The sequence below is a fragment of the Acanthochromis polyacanthus genome, chromosome 8 (assembly GCF_021347895.1).
Source record: "Acanthochromis polyacanthus isolate Apoly-LR-REF ecotype Palm Island chromosome 8, KAUST_Apoly_ChrSc, whole genome shotgun sequence".
In the NCBI taxonomy this organism is placed as follows: Eukaryota; Metazoa; Chordata; class Actinopteri; family Pomacentridae; genus Acanthochromis; species Acanthochromis polyacanthus.
The window spans coordinates 28,430,842-28,446,343 of record NC_067120.1 but is presented as its reverse complement, the minus strand read 5'-3'; the positions used below and the strand labels follow the sequence as shown (position 1 = coordinate 28,446,343).

General features: G+C 41.7%; 1 protein-coding gene across 1 annotated transcript in view; it reads left to right on the top strand.

The window, feature by feature from the left end:
• Positions 1 to 15,502, top strand: part of LOC110966319 (uncharacterized) — a 32,420-nt gene that overhangs the window by 7,111 nt on the left and 9,807 nt on the right. Inside the window, exons 3-6 of the mRNA XM_022215653.2 lie at positions 581 to 694; positions 1,837 to 2,003; positions 7,081 to 7,738; positions 15,187 to 15,329. Of these exons, the coding sequence (XP_022071345.2) occupies positions 581 to 694; positions 1,837 to 2,003; positions 7,081 to 7,738; positions 15,187 to 15,329 (1,082 nt within the window). The remainder of the gene's footprint in view (positions 1 to 580; positions 695 to 1,836; positions 2,004 to 7,080; positions 7,739 to 15,186; positions 15,330 to 15,502) is intronic.

The following is a 15,502-nucleotide window of genomic DNA, read 5'->3' as shown; positions in this document are numbered from 1 at the left end:
AGCTGCCAGACGATGGTGCTAGCCACCGAGCTACTGTCCAGCCCAGTCATGTATCAAAAGAGGCTAAACTCTTTTAATTCTATGGTTTGTCTTCAGGGCTGCACAGTGATGTCGTGGTTAGCACTTTCGCCTTGCAACAAGAAGATCCCCGGTTCAAATCCCGGGGTGGGCCTGGGATCTTTCTGCATGGAGTTTGCATGTTCTCCCTGTGCATGCGTGGGTTTTCTCCGGGCACTCCGGCTTCCTCCCACAGTCCAAAAATATGCTGAGGTGAATTGGTTGCTCTAGATTGTCTGTGGGTGTGAATGTAAGTGTGATTGTTTGTCTGTGTGTGTGGCCCTGCGACGGACTGGTGACCTGTCCGGGGTGTCCCCTGCCTTTGCCTGACTTGGCTAGGATAGGCTCCAGCACCCCCGCGACCCTGGTGAGGATAGAGCGGTGTATAGAGACTGGATGGATGGATGGGTTTGTCTTCAGTGGTTTCTATCATGCTTCATTTGTTTTAGTTCAGTTTGCTTTATTAGAAACATTTAAGTTCTTCCACTGCTCTGCTCCTCCATTACGTTATAATGTTTTCCAGGAAAAGGTGAATACCTGCAGGTTCTGGGACCCTCAGTCAGGGGTCTGGCTGCTATTGCCACTGCAGTGGGAGATGGAAGTCGAGTTTGTCAAAGTTCGAGTCCAGCAAGTCATGGTGAGGAAGACTATGAAACAGCTCTTTTTGATAGCACTTTATTGAAATTGTGAAAGGTAGCAACACTTTCCTTTATAAATAGGGGCAACTTGGTTGTATATGTCAGTATCTTAAAAACAGACCACAGCCACTGATTAGCGCATTAAAGCATTAAATCATTTAATTCTGAAAAACAATATCTTCACACCTAAATACGTGACAGGTGCAAATAGAAAACAATGTGAAGAACTCCTGCACACCTTCAGCAGAAGATGAAGGTCAGATAAACATTGTAGTCCAATGCACAGTATGTTTTAGCAGTAACTGGAATGTGTGCAAGTGGTCTTCTCATTGTTTTCAAACAAGGTCAAATCAAAATTTCTTTCAATTGAGTAAAATAATATCAGAAAATCAAATCAAAAAATGCCATTCCACTTTTCCACATTTCTGAAACAGTCCATCATGCAGAGTAACACAAGAACAGCTCCTAAGAGCACTTGCACGAAACAGTGACAAAACACTGGGATAATTGTGCACACTTTCATCCATCAGCTATACACCACTTTATCCTCATTAGGGTCGCAGAGGTGCTGGAGTCTATCCCAGCTGGCTTGGGGCGTCGCCAGGCTACATATACAAACAATCACACTCGCAATTTAGAATCACCAATTAAATGGTAAATGGTTGTATTTATATGGCACTGTTATCCAAAGCGCTTTACATGATGATATGTCACATTTACCCATTCACACACTGATGGCGGGAGCTGCCATGCAAGGTGCTAACCACGACCCATTAGGGGTTAGGTGTCTTGCTCAGGGACACCTCGACATGAGCACGATGGACCGAGGATCGAACCGGCAACCTTCCAGTTACAAGACGGCCACTCTACCCACTGAGCCATGCTGCCACATCAGTATATTTTCAGACGGTCGGAGGAAGCCGGAGTACCCAGAAAAAAATGCATGCATGCAAAAGTGCTAACCACCAAGCCGCTGCACAGCCCTGTGCACACTTTCAGAAACTGTTAAATGATCTGAGAACTCCTTCATTTTATAAGAAGTAAATTTGATAAATTGTGTGAATGTAAACCAGTGGGGAAGGAACACACTGTAGTAAATTTTCTTGAGAAAACTAAAGAGCATTAATTTTTTGTGTTGCAGTTTGCCCTACCAGGCCTGGTGGACCAGAAGGAGATCATGGCAGCTCTCAGACAGTGTAACTACGACCCTGAAGAAGTCATCTCTGTGTACCTCACCATGTTCGGAGAAATCCTCCTGCAAGCCTCTCCAAGTGGAGATCAAAGCTACACTGACCTCAACTCCTTCAGGTCAGTAAATATTATCAGCACTAAATACACGATAATTAACGACACATTAAAACCAACTGTAGTGTTCTTACAGTATACAATAGAAATCACCACACCCCTGTGCAATATAAACTAAGTGTCAGTTGATTCAAAATGGTATCTTACACTAATTGCATAACTTCTAAACTTACCAGTAAGGTATGTCTTACCATGTGAAATGAAAAACTTACAGGCCCAACAGTAGGAACTTAATGCAGCTAAAGTCAGTACACATTTCATTATTAAGATTCAAGTCTTATATTTTTTAAATAGTTCACAGGTTCATCTTTATTAATATAGACAATTGTTCAGCTACTTGTTGCTGAAGTTGTGTTGCTGTAACTTTCTCTTTAAAGTACCACCAAGGTGGTAAATTAGATTCAGGTCAGTGCACGAACCTTGCAAGGTCATAGTCTTCACTTTTTCCTCCATAGAAACTCTTGTGTGATTTTGACAGCGTGCCTTGGATTGTTATCATGCTGGAATATTCCTGGTCTGTCAAATTTCTGTGTACTGGGACTCATCTTGTCAGACAGTATTTTGATGGATAAACTTTATTGATCCCACAGTGGGGAAAGTTCACCGTAACAGCAGCTCCAAAAGAAAAAGTATAAAAGTATAAAGGCAGTGCAAGAATAAATAAGAATAAACACACAGTAGGGACTGCACAGTGATGTAGTGGTTAGCACTTTTGCCTTGCAGCAAGAAGATCCCCGGTTCAAATCCTGGCCTGGGCCTGGGACCTCTCCATGCCTGGGATCTTTCTGCATGGAGTTTGAATGTTCTCCCTGTGCATGCATGGGTTTTCTCTGGGCACTCCAGCTTCCTCCCACAGTCCAAAAATATGCTGAGGTTAACTGATGACTCTAAATTGCCCGTAGGTGTGAATGTGAGTGTGATTGTTTGTCTGTATATGTAGCCCTTGCTGGCGACCTGCCTTCGCCCGAGTCAGCTGAGATAGGCTCCAGCACCCCCCAGAAAGAAAAAAGTGTAGTAGTAAACAGTACACAATGAAATTTATAATGCAGCATTGTACAATCTGACAGATGCTGGAATAAAAGACCTGCGGAAACGCTCCTTCTTACACTTAGGGAGTAACAGTCTGTCGCTGAAGGTGCTTTTTAAGGAGTTCACAGTCTGATGCAGAGGGTGGGAGATGTTTCCTATGATAGAAGACAGTTTGGCCAGAGCCCTCCTCTCTCCCACCACCTCAATGGAGTCCAGGGGGCAGCCACAGACCGAGCTGGCTGTTTTTATCAGTTTGTTTAGTCTGTTTTTATCACGCTCAGAGCACCCCTGTTACGGCCACCAGTATTGGTGTGCCGTTTGTTTTGAGGTGGTGTTTTATTGGGTCTTTGTGTGGGAGAAATTTGTGTGTGGGATCAGCTGTGGCTTTTGCAGAGTCTTTGGAACCCCAGCTGTCAGCTGTTTCAGCTGATGACACAGAGCTGATGACGACCTGCACTCCAGTCTGGTTCTCCCCGCCCTTCGACCATCCGGATTGGGCCACCCTCCAGCTCCTCCTCCTCGGACCAACCAGAGGCAGCCAGGCACCACACCTGCTACCTATAAAGTGCCACCATGCCATTAGTCTTGGTGGCTGGTACTTTGACCAGTCCACCCTGGTGCCTCTTTGCAGTGTGGCTCTGTATTGTGGTTCTGTGTGGTCTTTCGGTCTGGAAGCACTTGTGGTGGGTACTACAGACAACTTCGACCTTCTGTTGGTGGCTTTAGTTTAGTGTGGAGCCCTTCATGTCAGTGGAGATTGAGGCTCCAATTTTGTAGTCTGCCAACTGTGTGTAGAAGCCACTTCGTATTTTGAGCTTTTGTGAACTGTGCTCAGTATGTACACTTATTTAGAGGCACCAGTTTTGTTTAGTTTGTTTAGTACACATTTTGTATTAGTTTTTGTTCCTGGTGGTGGGTGTTGCTTCTGTAGTTCGGTTTGGCTAGGGAGTTTAGTTGTTTTCTTTGTGTTAGCTTAGTTACAAACTCCGTTAGCCTTCGTTATGTTTTATTCCGTTTTTTGTTTTGGCAACACTCACCAGTTTTGTGTTATTGTCACTTTTTTGTTCCTTTTACTACTAAGCAATAAATCCCTTAACCTAAACCAATACCATCTGGTTATTTTGTTGCATCCAGGCAACCCCTAGAGATTGGATCGTAACAACCCTCCACCCCAGCACACCACTGCATAGAAGACCACTGAAGCCACTACAGTGTCATAAAAGGTCCTCAGCAGTGGCCTGCTCACACCAAAATGATGCGAGTCTTCTTAGCAGAGAGTCAGTGTTATCTGTCCAGTTAAGTTTGTTATTTAGGTGAACACCCAGGTGCTTGTAGGTCCTCACTCTCTCAATGTCAAGTCCCTCGATGTTCAGCGGTGGAGTGCATGAGGGTTTCCTGTGGAAATCGATCACCATCTTGCTGGCGTTCATTTGAAGGTGGTTCTGCTCACACCAGTAGACAAAGTCCATGATAACCTTCCCATACTCACAGTCGTTCTCCTTCAACATGCATCCTATGATGGCAATGTCATCGGAGACCTTCTGGAGATGACAACTGTCTGTGGAGTAGCGGAAGTCTGATGTGAAGAGGAAAGGTGAGAGTACTGTACCCTGGGGGGCTCCTGTGCTGCAGACCACCACATCAGACACACAGTCCTGTAGCCTCACATACTGCAGTCTGTCCTTGAGGTAGCCTGTGGTCCATGCAGCCAGGTGATCACTGGCCCACACTCTCTCCATCTTCACCCTAAGCAGTGGGGGTTGGATTGTATTAAAGGCACTGGAGAAGTCAAAGAACATGATCCTCATAGTATTTCTAGTGTTCCCCAGGTGAGACAGGGATCTCGGCAGCAGGTAGAGGATGGTGTCATCCGTCCCAGTCCCAGGCTGATACGCAAACTGCAGGGGATCCATTTTTGGACTTGCCAGGGGGCGAATATGGTTCAGGACAATCCTCTCCAGTGCCTTCAGGTGAGAGGTTAGAACCATGGGTCTGAAGTGGTTGGGCTTCTTGGGGCACGAGGTCTTTGGAACTGGAACCACACAAGAAATCTTCTACATGGCAGGAACTCTTTCCAGTCTCAGGCTTAGGTCAAAGATGTAGCAGACCAGCTGACGGACCTGGTCTGCACAGTCCCTGAGGAGTCTGGAGCTGACTCCATCAGGACCCGTGGCTTTCCTGGCTCTGGTCTTCCTGAGCTGCATTCTCACGTGATCCACTGTTGGTGTGAAGAGAGGAGGAGGAGGTGGGGAGGAGAGAGGAGAGGCCCAGAGATGGTGGTGGTGAAGGAGGTGAAGGGGAGGGGGCGAGCATTGAAGAGGAGCTTGAGGCAGGCTGGAGGGAGAGGGGATGAGACCAATATCAGATCTGTTGAAAAACAGGTTTAACTTGTTGGCCCAGCCTCTGTCCCCAGGTTCAGGCTCCCTCTTTTTGCCTATGCCCTGCCGTGATATGGTCTGAAATCCTCTCTAGACCTCTCTTGTGTTGTTCCGTATCAACAAGCATTCATGGTGTAATCAATAAATGTTATCTGCTGAACAGTTTTTGGACTCATGCAACCCCCCATCATCACACTTTTACCTCTGTGGTTCACTGTCAGAACGAGGCATTTACTGACCAGATTCGTACCAAACATGCTGGGGCCATTTGCTAATGCCATCTCCTCAACAGCTTTAGAACTTTTAGAAAAAATGTAATATTGCAGTTTTGTAGCAATGAGCAAGTAATGTTCTTTTTTCTTGGATGCTGTCCGTAGAGGTCGATGTTTTGCACCATCTTACAAACTGTCTGAACTTTCACAGAAACTCAGATTTCCACTGATGAACTCAATACTGAGTCTGAAGTAACTGCAGCCTGTTTTTTAGAACTAGATTAGGAAAGTAGAGCACTGTGACTATGGCTCCTTCTACACTTCCTAATAACTGCTTTAACTGTATTTTGACAGATTTTTAGTTGGTCACACTAATCTTCCTGTGTCATCCATTTTTTTTTGAATTGTCATTTCCGTTTTTTTTTTCTTCAATCTTCTAGAATTTTTTTCCATGTAGACTCAAAATGCAGACATGAAGAGAGAAGCAGCCATAGGTCCAAAACTGAGAAAGTTCTGGTGTTCACGTCAATTTATAACCATGTTAATGCAATCAGGCTTACTGGAAATCGAATATATGTTCAATTTTGCTTCAGAGATTATAGTTTTCTAACTTGTGTGTCAGAGATCACAGGTGTGTTTTCTTTTGCACTGAGTTTCTACTCTGAGGCTTATATGACGATCAACGTACCTCTGTTTATCTGTCTGTCTGTTAGCAACATTACTCAAACACAGATTTGGTTAAAATTTTCAGGGAAGGTCAGAAATGACACAAGGACCAAATGATTAAATTTTGGTAGTGATGCATTTTATAGTCTGGATCCACAGATTTTTTAAATGTCTCTGTATCATTGCAAGACAGCACCACGGCATCATTGTGACTATGACTACAGTGAACACTGTCAGCTGCCTGCTGATGATCACATGATTGCGATCCGACCAAAAAATTGACCACTGTGGACTTATCGAGACTTATTTATTGGAAATCATTTTTAGTTCACACTGAAGCCATGGTAGTATATGCTCGACTCAGATATGTAAATGTGCATTTATTAATTGTTATTTCTATGAGTTGACTTCCAGTAACTTGTACAGCTGAATCATTTTCATCCACTACTGGTGCTAATTTTAAGGTCAATTGTTTTGCAAAATTTTGTAAGTAAGTGTCTCACTTACAAAGCTCTTATTGGCTCCAACGTTTTTCTAGTCATGGAAACAAACAGTCAATAACATCAACACCTAAACCTTTGTATCAATGAAAAAAGTCAATAGGGCAATGATTTAGAGGAATGAGCAATTTGCATCTAACTCTTAGTTAGGTGTTTGGTATTGTTCATCGTACTCTTTATGGTGCATTACAATGCTTGCCACCCATGATGAGCTGTATATGTGAAAGTAACATGATTTTTAAGCAGGAGTGCCTCCATTTAATTAATCACCATACGCCTTACTTTAACCCAACAGAGCCCTTCTGGAGAGGGACCGCGTCATAGAAGATATGAGGCACAAACTCCAGACTAAAGAAAAGGAGGTGGAAAATCTCTTCCAGAGGAACAGTTACCTGACAAGGGAGGTCCGCTACCTGACTGACGTTGTCCAGCACTTGAACCAGAAGCTGGCTGAGCTGGAGGCTGATCAGCAAGAGGCGCGAGAGAAAATCCGATCCCTCCTGAATCGCCGAACTCCGGCTGTCCCACCAGACAAAACCACCTCTAAGCCTGCTGTGGACCCCAGCCAACTCCGCAAGGTGAGCCAGCTGACTCGAGAACTCAACGTCTCAAACAAGCAGCTTCGATCAACTGTTCACCAAGCTCTGGCTGACATTAAGAATCAACTGGGGCAGTTTTATGACTCAGTTGGGAAGCTGGCCCAAGTAGAACAGGAGGCAACAAAGGAGACGGAGGAACTGCGATCCCTTTACAGAAAGGAGGTGGTGGAGAGGAAGAGCCTATACAACAAGCTATTGGAGCTGCAGGGAAACATTCGGGTGTTCTGCCGCTGCAGGAAGAGCTTGGCCTCCAGCTGTCTGGAGAAAACTGATGACCAGGAGGTAGTAGTCATCCAGAAAGGAAACAGAAAGAAGTTCCAGTTCGACAAAGTCTACTCTCCCAGCAGTACACAGGTAATGGTTTACTTTTACTGTTTCAGTTCCTCTAAACACACAAACTCATGCTGTGCAGTAGACCATTTTTAAACACCTCTGTTTATACTCAAGAGGCCATATTGCAAAGACATCGTGTATATATATATATATATATATATATATATATATATATATATATATACAAGATGCATTAAATATTTAAATTTTTAAGTAAATGCCATGTGAAAAGGAGGGGCGTCTTACCCAACTTCCAAAAAGGTCTACATGAGTTTCCACACATTTATTAAAATATTCAAAAACACACAGAAAAAGAACAAACATTAAACTGTATGACATGGAACAGTAAGAAGTGTTTTATAAGATATGAGAACCTTGTCTCAAAATTTCTGCTTTAATATCTCAATCTCCTCATGCTGAATCCTTCTGCTTTTGGCAATGCCAAATGGTAGAGCTTTTCTTTGATGTGAGGTTGATATTGGTAATAAAAGCAAAGGCTTTCATCAACAATTTGATCTATTTCAGTTTAATTAAATTTTATTTATGTAGCGCCAATTACAGGTCAAATTGTCTCAAGACACTTTACAGAACCCATATGCCTGAACCCCCAGAGCAAGCCCTAACGTGGCAGTGGCCAGAAAAACTCCTTTTAAACAGGAAAGAAACCTTGAGACCTGGCTCTTTTTGTGGGGGACCCATCTGCCTGCTGGCTGGTGGGTTGGGAGGGACAGAAGAGGGAGAAAGGTAGAGGTAGGGTCATTCCGTGTGGTTTCACCAGATGGTGGTTGCCGCACCATTTTCAAATTAGTCCTAAATTTGCATGAAATTAGATAGTCACAAAAGTACTTTCTATGCAAAATTGTAGGCCTGTAGCTCAAATAGTTTCTGAGTTGTGGGGGTCTGAAATTTTCAGAATTTGGGCTATAAAAAGCCTCGCCAGCGTTTTTTTGCATCTTTAAGTGGTTAATTCTCAGCCTCTAGACATACCAGAGAGCTGTAAGTTGGTAAACAAGGCCTCTGCATGTAGCTAGTGCCCCACAAACATCCCCAGGTGTTTCCCTACACTCTGCAGGCCATGTGGGCTTGCTAAAAATGTTAAAAAATTAAGAGATACTTACTCACGAGTGGGGTTTGGGACCTTTAAAGTACTAGAAATACTGCACAGAAGTGTTCTAACACCCCTGGGTTCCATTCTATGCAAACTTGTGTGATAACCTAGCAAACTGGAGCTTTCTAGGTACCTCAGTTTGGAAAATATGAGCTCCCAAAGTTGGACGAGATTTTAAATTGGCTATTTTTGGTGGCAAAATTCTCAGTGTTGGACAGGTTGCATTGCAAATGGGTGTCAACATGTCATGATATCTACAGGTATGGCTCTAAACTAGACCTTGTGACACAAAAAGGGCATTACATTTTTTTTGCTTTTCAGTACTTTAAATTGGGATACAAGTTTTAGTAGTCATTCCAATGGTAGTATTACGTATGTTTTGTTCTTTTTGAAATGTTAGTTGTTAAAGGTGACTACCTTCAAAAAGTGTAATGACATGTTGACACCCATTTGCAATGCATACATTTAATTATAACATACACATACAAATTACATGTACTAACTTGAATTCAGGGAGCTCTGTAGTAGTTCATGGTTGATTAATTTAAAAATACAACAATAATGTTGAATTTTACAGTATTAGTGCAGTGGAATTAAACATGTTAAATTTAATTGTACAATGCCATGTTTCAAGCAAAAGAACCTATACCTAAGTTATAACTTAGGTATACCTAAGTTATACCATTACACTTTTTGAAGGTAGTCACCTTTAACGACTAACATTTCAAAAAGAACAAAACATACATAATACTATAATTGGAATGACTACTAATACTTGCATCCCAATTTAAAGTACTAAAAAGCAAAAAACAATTTTGACATTACCCATGTCATTTTGAGTAAGAATATCTCAGTAACTACAAATATAACCCTGCCGCTTTTTTGTACAGTGATAGAAGACAGATGGAACTGTCTTGTAGAAAAAGTTGGGGTCTCTGGTACCTGTCCCACACTGAGAATTTTGCCACCAAAAATTAAAAATCTCGTCCAACTTTGGGAGCTCATATTTTCCAAACTGAGGTACCTAGAAAGCTCCAGTTTGCTAAGTTATCACACAAGTTTGTGTAGAATGGAACCCAGGGGTGTTAGAACACTTCTGTGCAGTATTTCTAGTACTTTTAAGGTCCCAAACCCCACTCGTGAGTTGTTTTTTCTTAATTTTTTAACATTTTTAGCAAGCCCCCATGACCTGCAGAGTGTAGGGAAACACCTGGGGATGTTTGTGGGGCACTAGCTACATGCAGAGGCCTTGTTTACCACCTCACAGCTCTCTGGTATGTCTCGAGGCTGAGAATTAACCACATAGCCCTATAAGGTGCAGTCAATTCCAGCCATTTTCAGTACAAAAAAATCGCTAATATTTTATTTGTAAATACAAATATGACGAGAAATACAGGGAATATTGGACGCGCATTGCAAGGTGCATTTCCTCGAAAACGACCTATTCGTGGATTATATACTGACTTCAAGACATGTTTTGGACAAAATATTTTACTGGCTTGTGTCGTCTGGATGTCCAAGGTTGGATTATGGCCGTTTTTTGTGGAATATTTTCATCTGTGTGTAGTAATGAACCCGGAAATGTGAGTCGCGCTGTGTACGTTAAAGTCGTGTATAGAGAACGGATGGATGGATATTCGTTGCTTGTCGGACAAATGTGTTTATATTACCCACTGTGGTAATCACATCTGAAAGTGGTTTATACTGGCGGATTCATGAGAATCTAAGCTTTCCATGGGTGTATAGTGTTTGTATAATCGCGTTTGCAGCTTCAGACATTTAAGGAAATGCTTATGCAGATCTCAAAGTGTTCCGCGGGCAGAACACTGAAGCACAACGGGTTAAAGATGCAAAAAACGCTGGCTTTTTATAGCCCAAATTCTGAAAATTTCAGATCCCCACAACTCACAAACTATTTGAGCTACAGGCCTACAATTTTGCATAGAAAGTACTTTTGTGACTGTCTAATGGCATGCAAATTTAGGACTAATTTGAAAATGGTGCAGCAACACCCCCAAGGAATGTCTGGTCATTTCACCTGGAATGACCCGGTAGAGAGGTAAAGAGGTAGACGGGTTGAGGGGTAGAGGGTGAGGGATGGGAGAAGAGGAGGGTGGGGAACAAGAACATATAACACATAGTTGTAATGTTTTGGCATTTTATTTTTTCTTGGGATGAAATGAAATAACATTGCCAATCATCTGCCTTCTTATGTAGCACCATCACACTATGCCATATACTTTGTGTTTTGTGTTAATTAGCAGAGAGACGAAACTGATATCATCATTAAAACTGAAAAACATTACAGAACGCTAGCATAACTTCTATTTTTATTTGAAACTGGTATTATTTCTATTATACCAAAAAAAAGTGTTACGTCCTCGAGAGCTTATTAATTATTAGATCACCTTTGTTTTCTTTAATTTCTTGTTCATTTTAATGCCTGGTATCACTAAATGCTTAAGCTTAGTTGTATTCACAGGGTATAAAAGAAGCCATTTCATGTCATAAGCAGCACTGCACATGCAAAAGCCTAGAGTGGTTTCCTGCTTACATTCAAGCCGTAGCTGTCATGGTACTTGTGAGAGTGAACCCAAAGTGGGAGGACACAGTGGGGGCAGGAGGAAGGTCGAACTCAAAACGTTTTTTATTTACAAAATAATGAATACAATTTAACTACTAAGGCCAAAACTCACTACAGAATAGAACAGAATAGAATAGAATAGAATAGAACAGGTTTTTATTGTCACCGTTACAGAAAACAATGAAAATCAGTTTAGCACTCTTCGTATGGCAGCATTAAAAACTATATAAGGCAATATTAACCCTTTAAGCTTCAGTCAATTCCAGCCGTTTTCAGTACAAAAAATCGCTAATATTCTATTTTTAAATTTAAAAAATTACAAAAAATACAGGGAATATTGGACGGGCATCGTGACGTGCATTTCCTTGAAAATGACCGATTCGGGGATTTTATACCGACTTCAGGACATGTTTTGGACAAAATAGTTTACTGGCTTGTGTCATCTGGATGTAAAAGGTTGGATTATGGCCGTTTTTTGTGGAATCTTTTTTTGTGTGTGTTATAATAAACCCGGAAATGTGAGTCGCGCTGTGTGCGTTGAAGCCGTGTATAGAGAACAGATGGATGAATATTCGTTTTTGTCGGACAAATGTGTTTTTCTCACCCGCTGTGGTAATCGCATCTGAAAGTGCTTTATACCGGTGGATTCATGAGAATCTAAGCTTTCCATCGGCGTATAGTGTTTGTATAATCGTGTTTGCAGCCGTCGGACATTCTTGAAATTCCTATGCAAATTAGTAGGTGTACCGCCAGCAGTACACTGAAGCTTAAGGGGTTTTAACACACCCTAAAAATACATACAACAGAAATATAAGAAATATAAGATAGGGGCTGTAACAGTAGCACAACTTAGAAGTTGTCAACTCTCATATAATCCCTAAAACAAAAGAATTATGTGAAGCCACAATGGCAGTCATCTTGGCTCTGCTGGAAATTGGCATGAGTGAGAGACAGGCAGTCAGCAAAAAATCTGAAGATCTCCAAGACGGCCGTTCATTACACCAAGATAAAACTAGCCGAACATGGTACTACCAGAGTGCTAGCTGGTGACGGCAGAAAGCGTCTTTCTACCCCACGAGATGATCGTGCATTCATCTGTTCCGTTATGAGGAATCATTGTCAGACCTCTGGGGACCTTAAAAATTAGTGACATTGAGAAATGTGACTTGTTTGGCAAGGACAGTTTGAAACAATCTTCTTTTAAATTGTCTGAAGTCAAACATGGAACAGAAGAAGCCCTCAATGAAAGGCAGAGGAAAGCCTGGGTACTCTTCACAAGGATTGAACTGTTGATGACTGGGCTAAGGTTCTCTTCAGTGATGAATCCAATTTTCAATTGATGCCCACTCCAGCCAACTTACTGTTTAGGAGGAAGCCTGGAGAAGTCCACAAACCAGACTTATTTACAATACATAACAAAACTAAAATTCAACACAAAACGAGCTTCTTAAAAACAAAGCCGATCCAAAGTCAAAGCACCACACTCTTGGCTTTTCATAGAACATGAGACACCAACACTGCACACTGGCAGTTGATCTAGCCCCCTGTCAATGATGATCAGGTTGGCTCAGTTTTTAACCATCACTGCTGTAAGGAGGCGCTGGTGCACCTGGCCATGCCCGGCATGCGTACCCTGCAAACATGGAAAAAGAGGGAAAAAAACCCACAATTTACCTTACCTACTCACAACCACACCACGAAATGTCACAAAAGACACTTTGACTTCACTGCTATGCAGTGACTGCTATGGATTTTGGACATTTCTGCATTTGAGAGATTCTTTAGAGGTGTTATTTAGCTTTGCACAAACACTGGAAACAGGGGTATTCTACTTTGTTTTTTTTTATTAATGTGTCTGAGTTGATTGCCAGAAAGCTTACAGTTAAATTTAATTCTGCATAATGGTAAATACCACTGTTGTGTTGTTAATTTGCTTTTATGAAAGGCCAGCTATTGACCTTAATGAGCTTTCAGTCTCAATAAGCTGTGTGCCTTACAGAGGTATGAACCTGGCCAGAACTGGTCCTTTGCTGTGTCAAGGTCTGGGTCTTAACCTCTTACCTTAAAGCTGAATGGTCTTTAATTAATTTGTATACTGCCACATAAAGTGACATGATGTCTCTCTCTCAACATCAACCCTCAATTATTTTAAATGGTTGAAGACATGTTTGAACATAACATCTAGCAGTACAGATTGCTGACAAATTGAGAGAAACAAGATAAAGTGTCCTAGTGAGACGTTGGACCACCACACACCAGAACAGCTTTACTTCACCTTGGCATCGATAAGCTTTTGAGTTCCACTAGAATGAGGGACAACCATTCTTCCAAATAATATTCCCTAATGATAGTGGTGGAGAGCGCTGTCTGACATGTAGATCTATCACTAGGGTAACCAAGTTGCAACAGTTGTTAAAGTAAACCAGCACTGAGTTCTCCCAGTTCAGTCTGTTTATTTTTCTTATAAGGGCAGATTTCAACCCAAACAAAAGTGAGTGGTCTGAAAGCAAAATGGGTGCTGCTGAAATTAAAAGGAAAAACAAACAAATGTAACAGAAGGTGACCCTCTATAAGAATGAAACTCCCCCATACTGTGGGAGAATGAACAAAATACATCCAATGCAAATATAAAGATACAAATACAAATACACAAGCTGCAGCACCTTTAACTAAAGCTAACAAAGGTTTCCACTAACCAAGATTTCGGACACAGTTTTATTCTTCACAGTTCCACACCTGTCTAGCTTTCTGATTCACACAAAAGTTCACAGAACAGTCTGGACAGCTCCCTTCCCCAAGAGCTGCCACCGAACGCTGGCATCAACTGGCCTTTTTTATCAGCTCCTGCAACCTTGATTGCGGTGCTAGCCCCACCCCTGCTCCAAACAAGCCTCAGCTCCCGATGTCGCAAGTGTGGTGGGATGGACAGAGGCGGCAGAGCAACAGCAGCACAACACACAACACAAATTACCAGGCAGGAAGAGGCAGACTGAGGCACAGGACCGTAACAGTGTCCAACTAGTTTGAGGTCTGGAGACTGCGAGGGCCACAGCATATGATTTACATCATTTTTATACTCATCAAAACACACCTTATGGATGGGTGTATTGTCATCCTGAAACAGTCCCATCAAGATATAAAAGTTTCATCAATGACTAGTTGATCAGTCAACTTTGTGTTGATTTGTAGTTATCCTTCCCTCAAATGGAACAAAGGATGCAAACCATGTTAGCAAATAACAACACAACAGAGAGACGGGACTCCACTAACTATAGAGGTCAAAACTCCAGATTTCTACTCCACAACTCTATAATTCACTGTCCTTGGTTTGTCCATTATCGAACTTTAATTTGTAAACTTTGTGACTGAAGCTTCTCTCATTAATTCCTGACTAATGAATTCTCTTTTAAAGCTACTTAAATCTGTTCCTCTTGCTATCTTGATAAAAAAGTCATAATCAACTGTGCCTGCTCCGTATTTTTTTTACATGCCTCAGAGCATGGTTGGATGTTATTAGCTTTTCATACCATGCAGTGCATCTGCATGGAAGCATTTGCTTTTGTTGTTTCTCCACTCATTTATTCAGATTTTTCCTTTATTTTATCACCTGTTTGTACACTACCAGTCAAAAATTTTGTAAATGTTTTCTCATTCATATGAATGAGAAAGTGTGTGCAAACTTTTGACTGGTAGTGTATCAGTGTTCTTTTCATTGTGTGTCAGATTTTTGAAAATCCTTTTGATTTTTTCCCCCCTTTTTCTTTGCTCTATCTGCAGGAGGATGTGTTTACTGGAACTCTACCACTGATAATGTCCTGTGTGGATGGCTATAATGTCTGTATCCTGGCCTATGGACAAACTGGCTCAGGCAAGACATACACCATGATGGGCAGCAAGGAAAATCCTGGAGTCAACATTAGGTCAGTTTTATATTTTTAAAAATGTACAAGGCTTTAGAACGGATATCTGAGAGTGGCCTTTTATATTGAGGTGGAATTATCTGTCAATATTAGGAGTAAATGGGTGGCCTTGCAACTAAAGAAGATAATGATGAGACTAATGAAAAGCAAAAAATACATATATCAGTTTGACA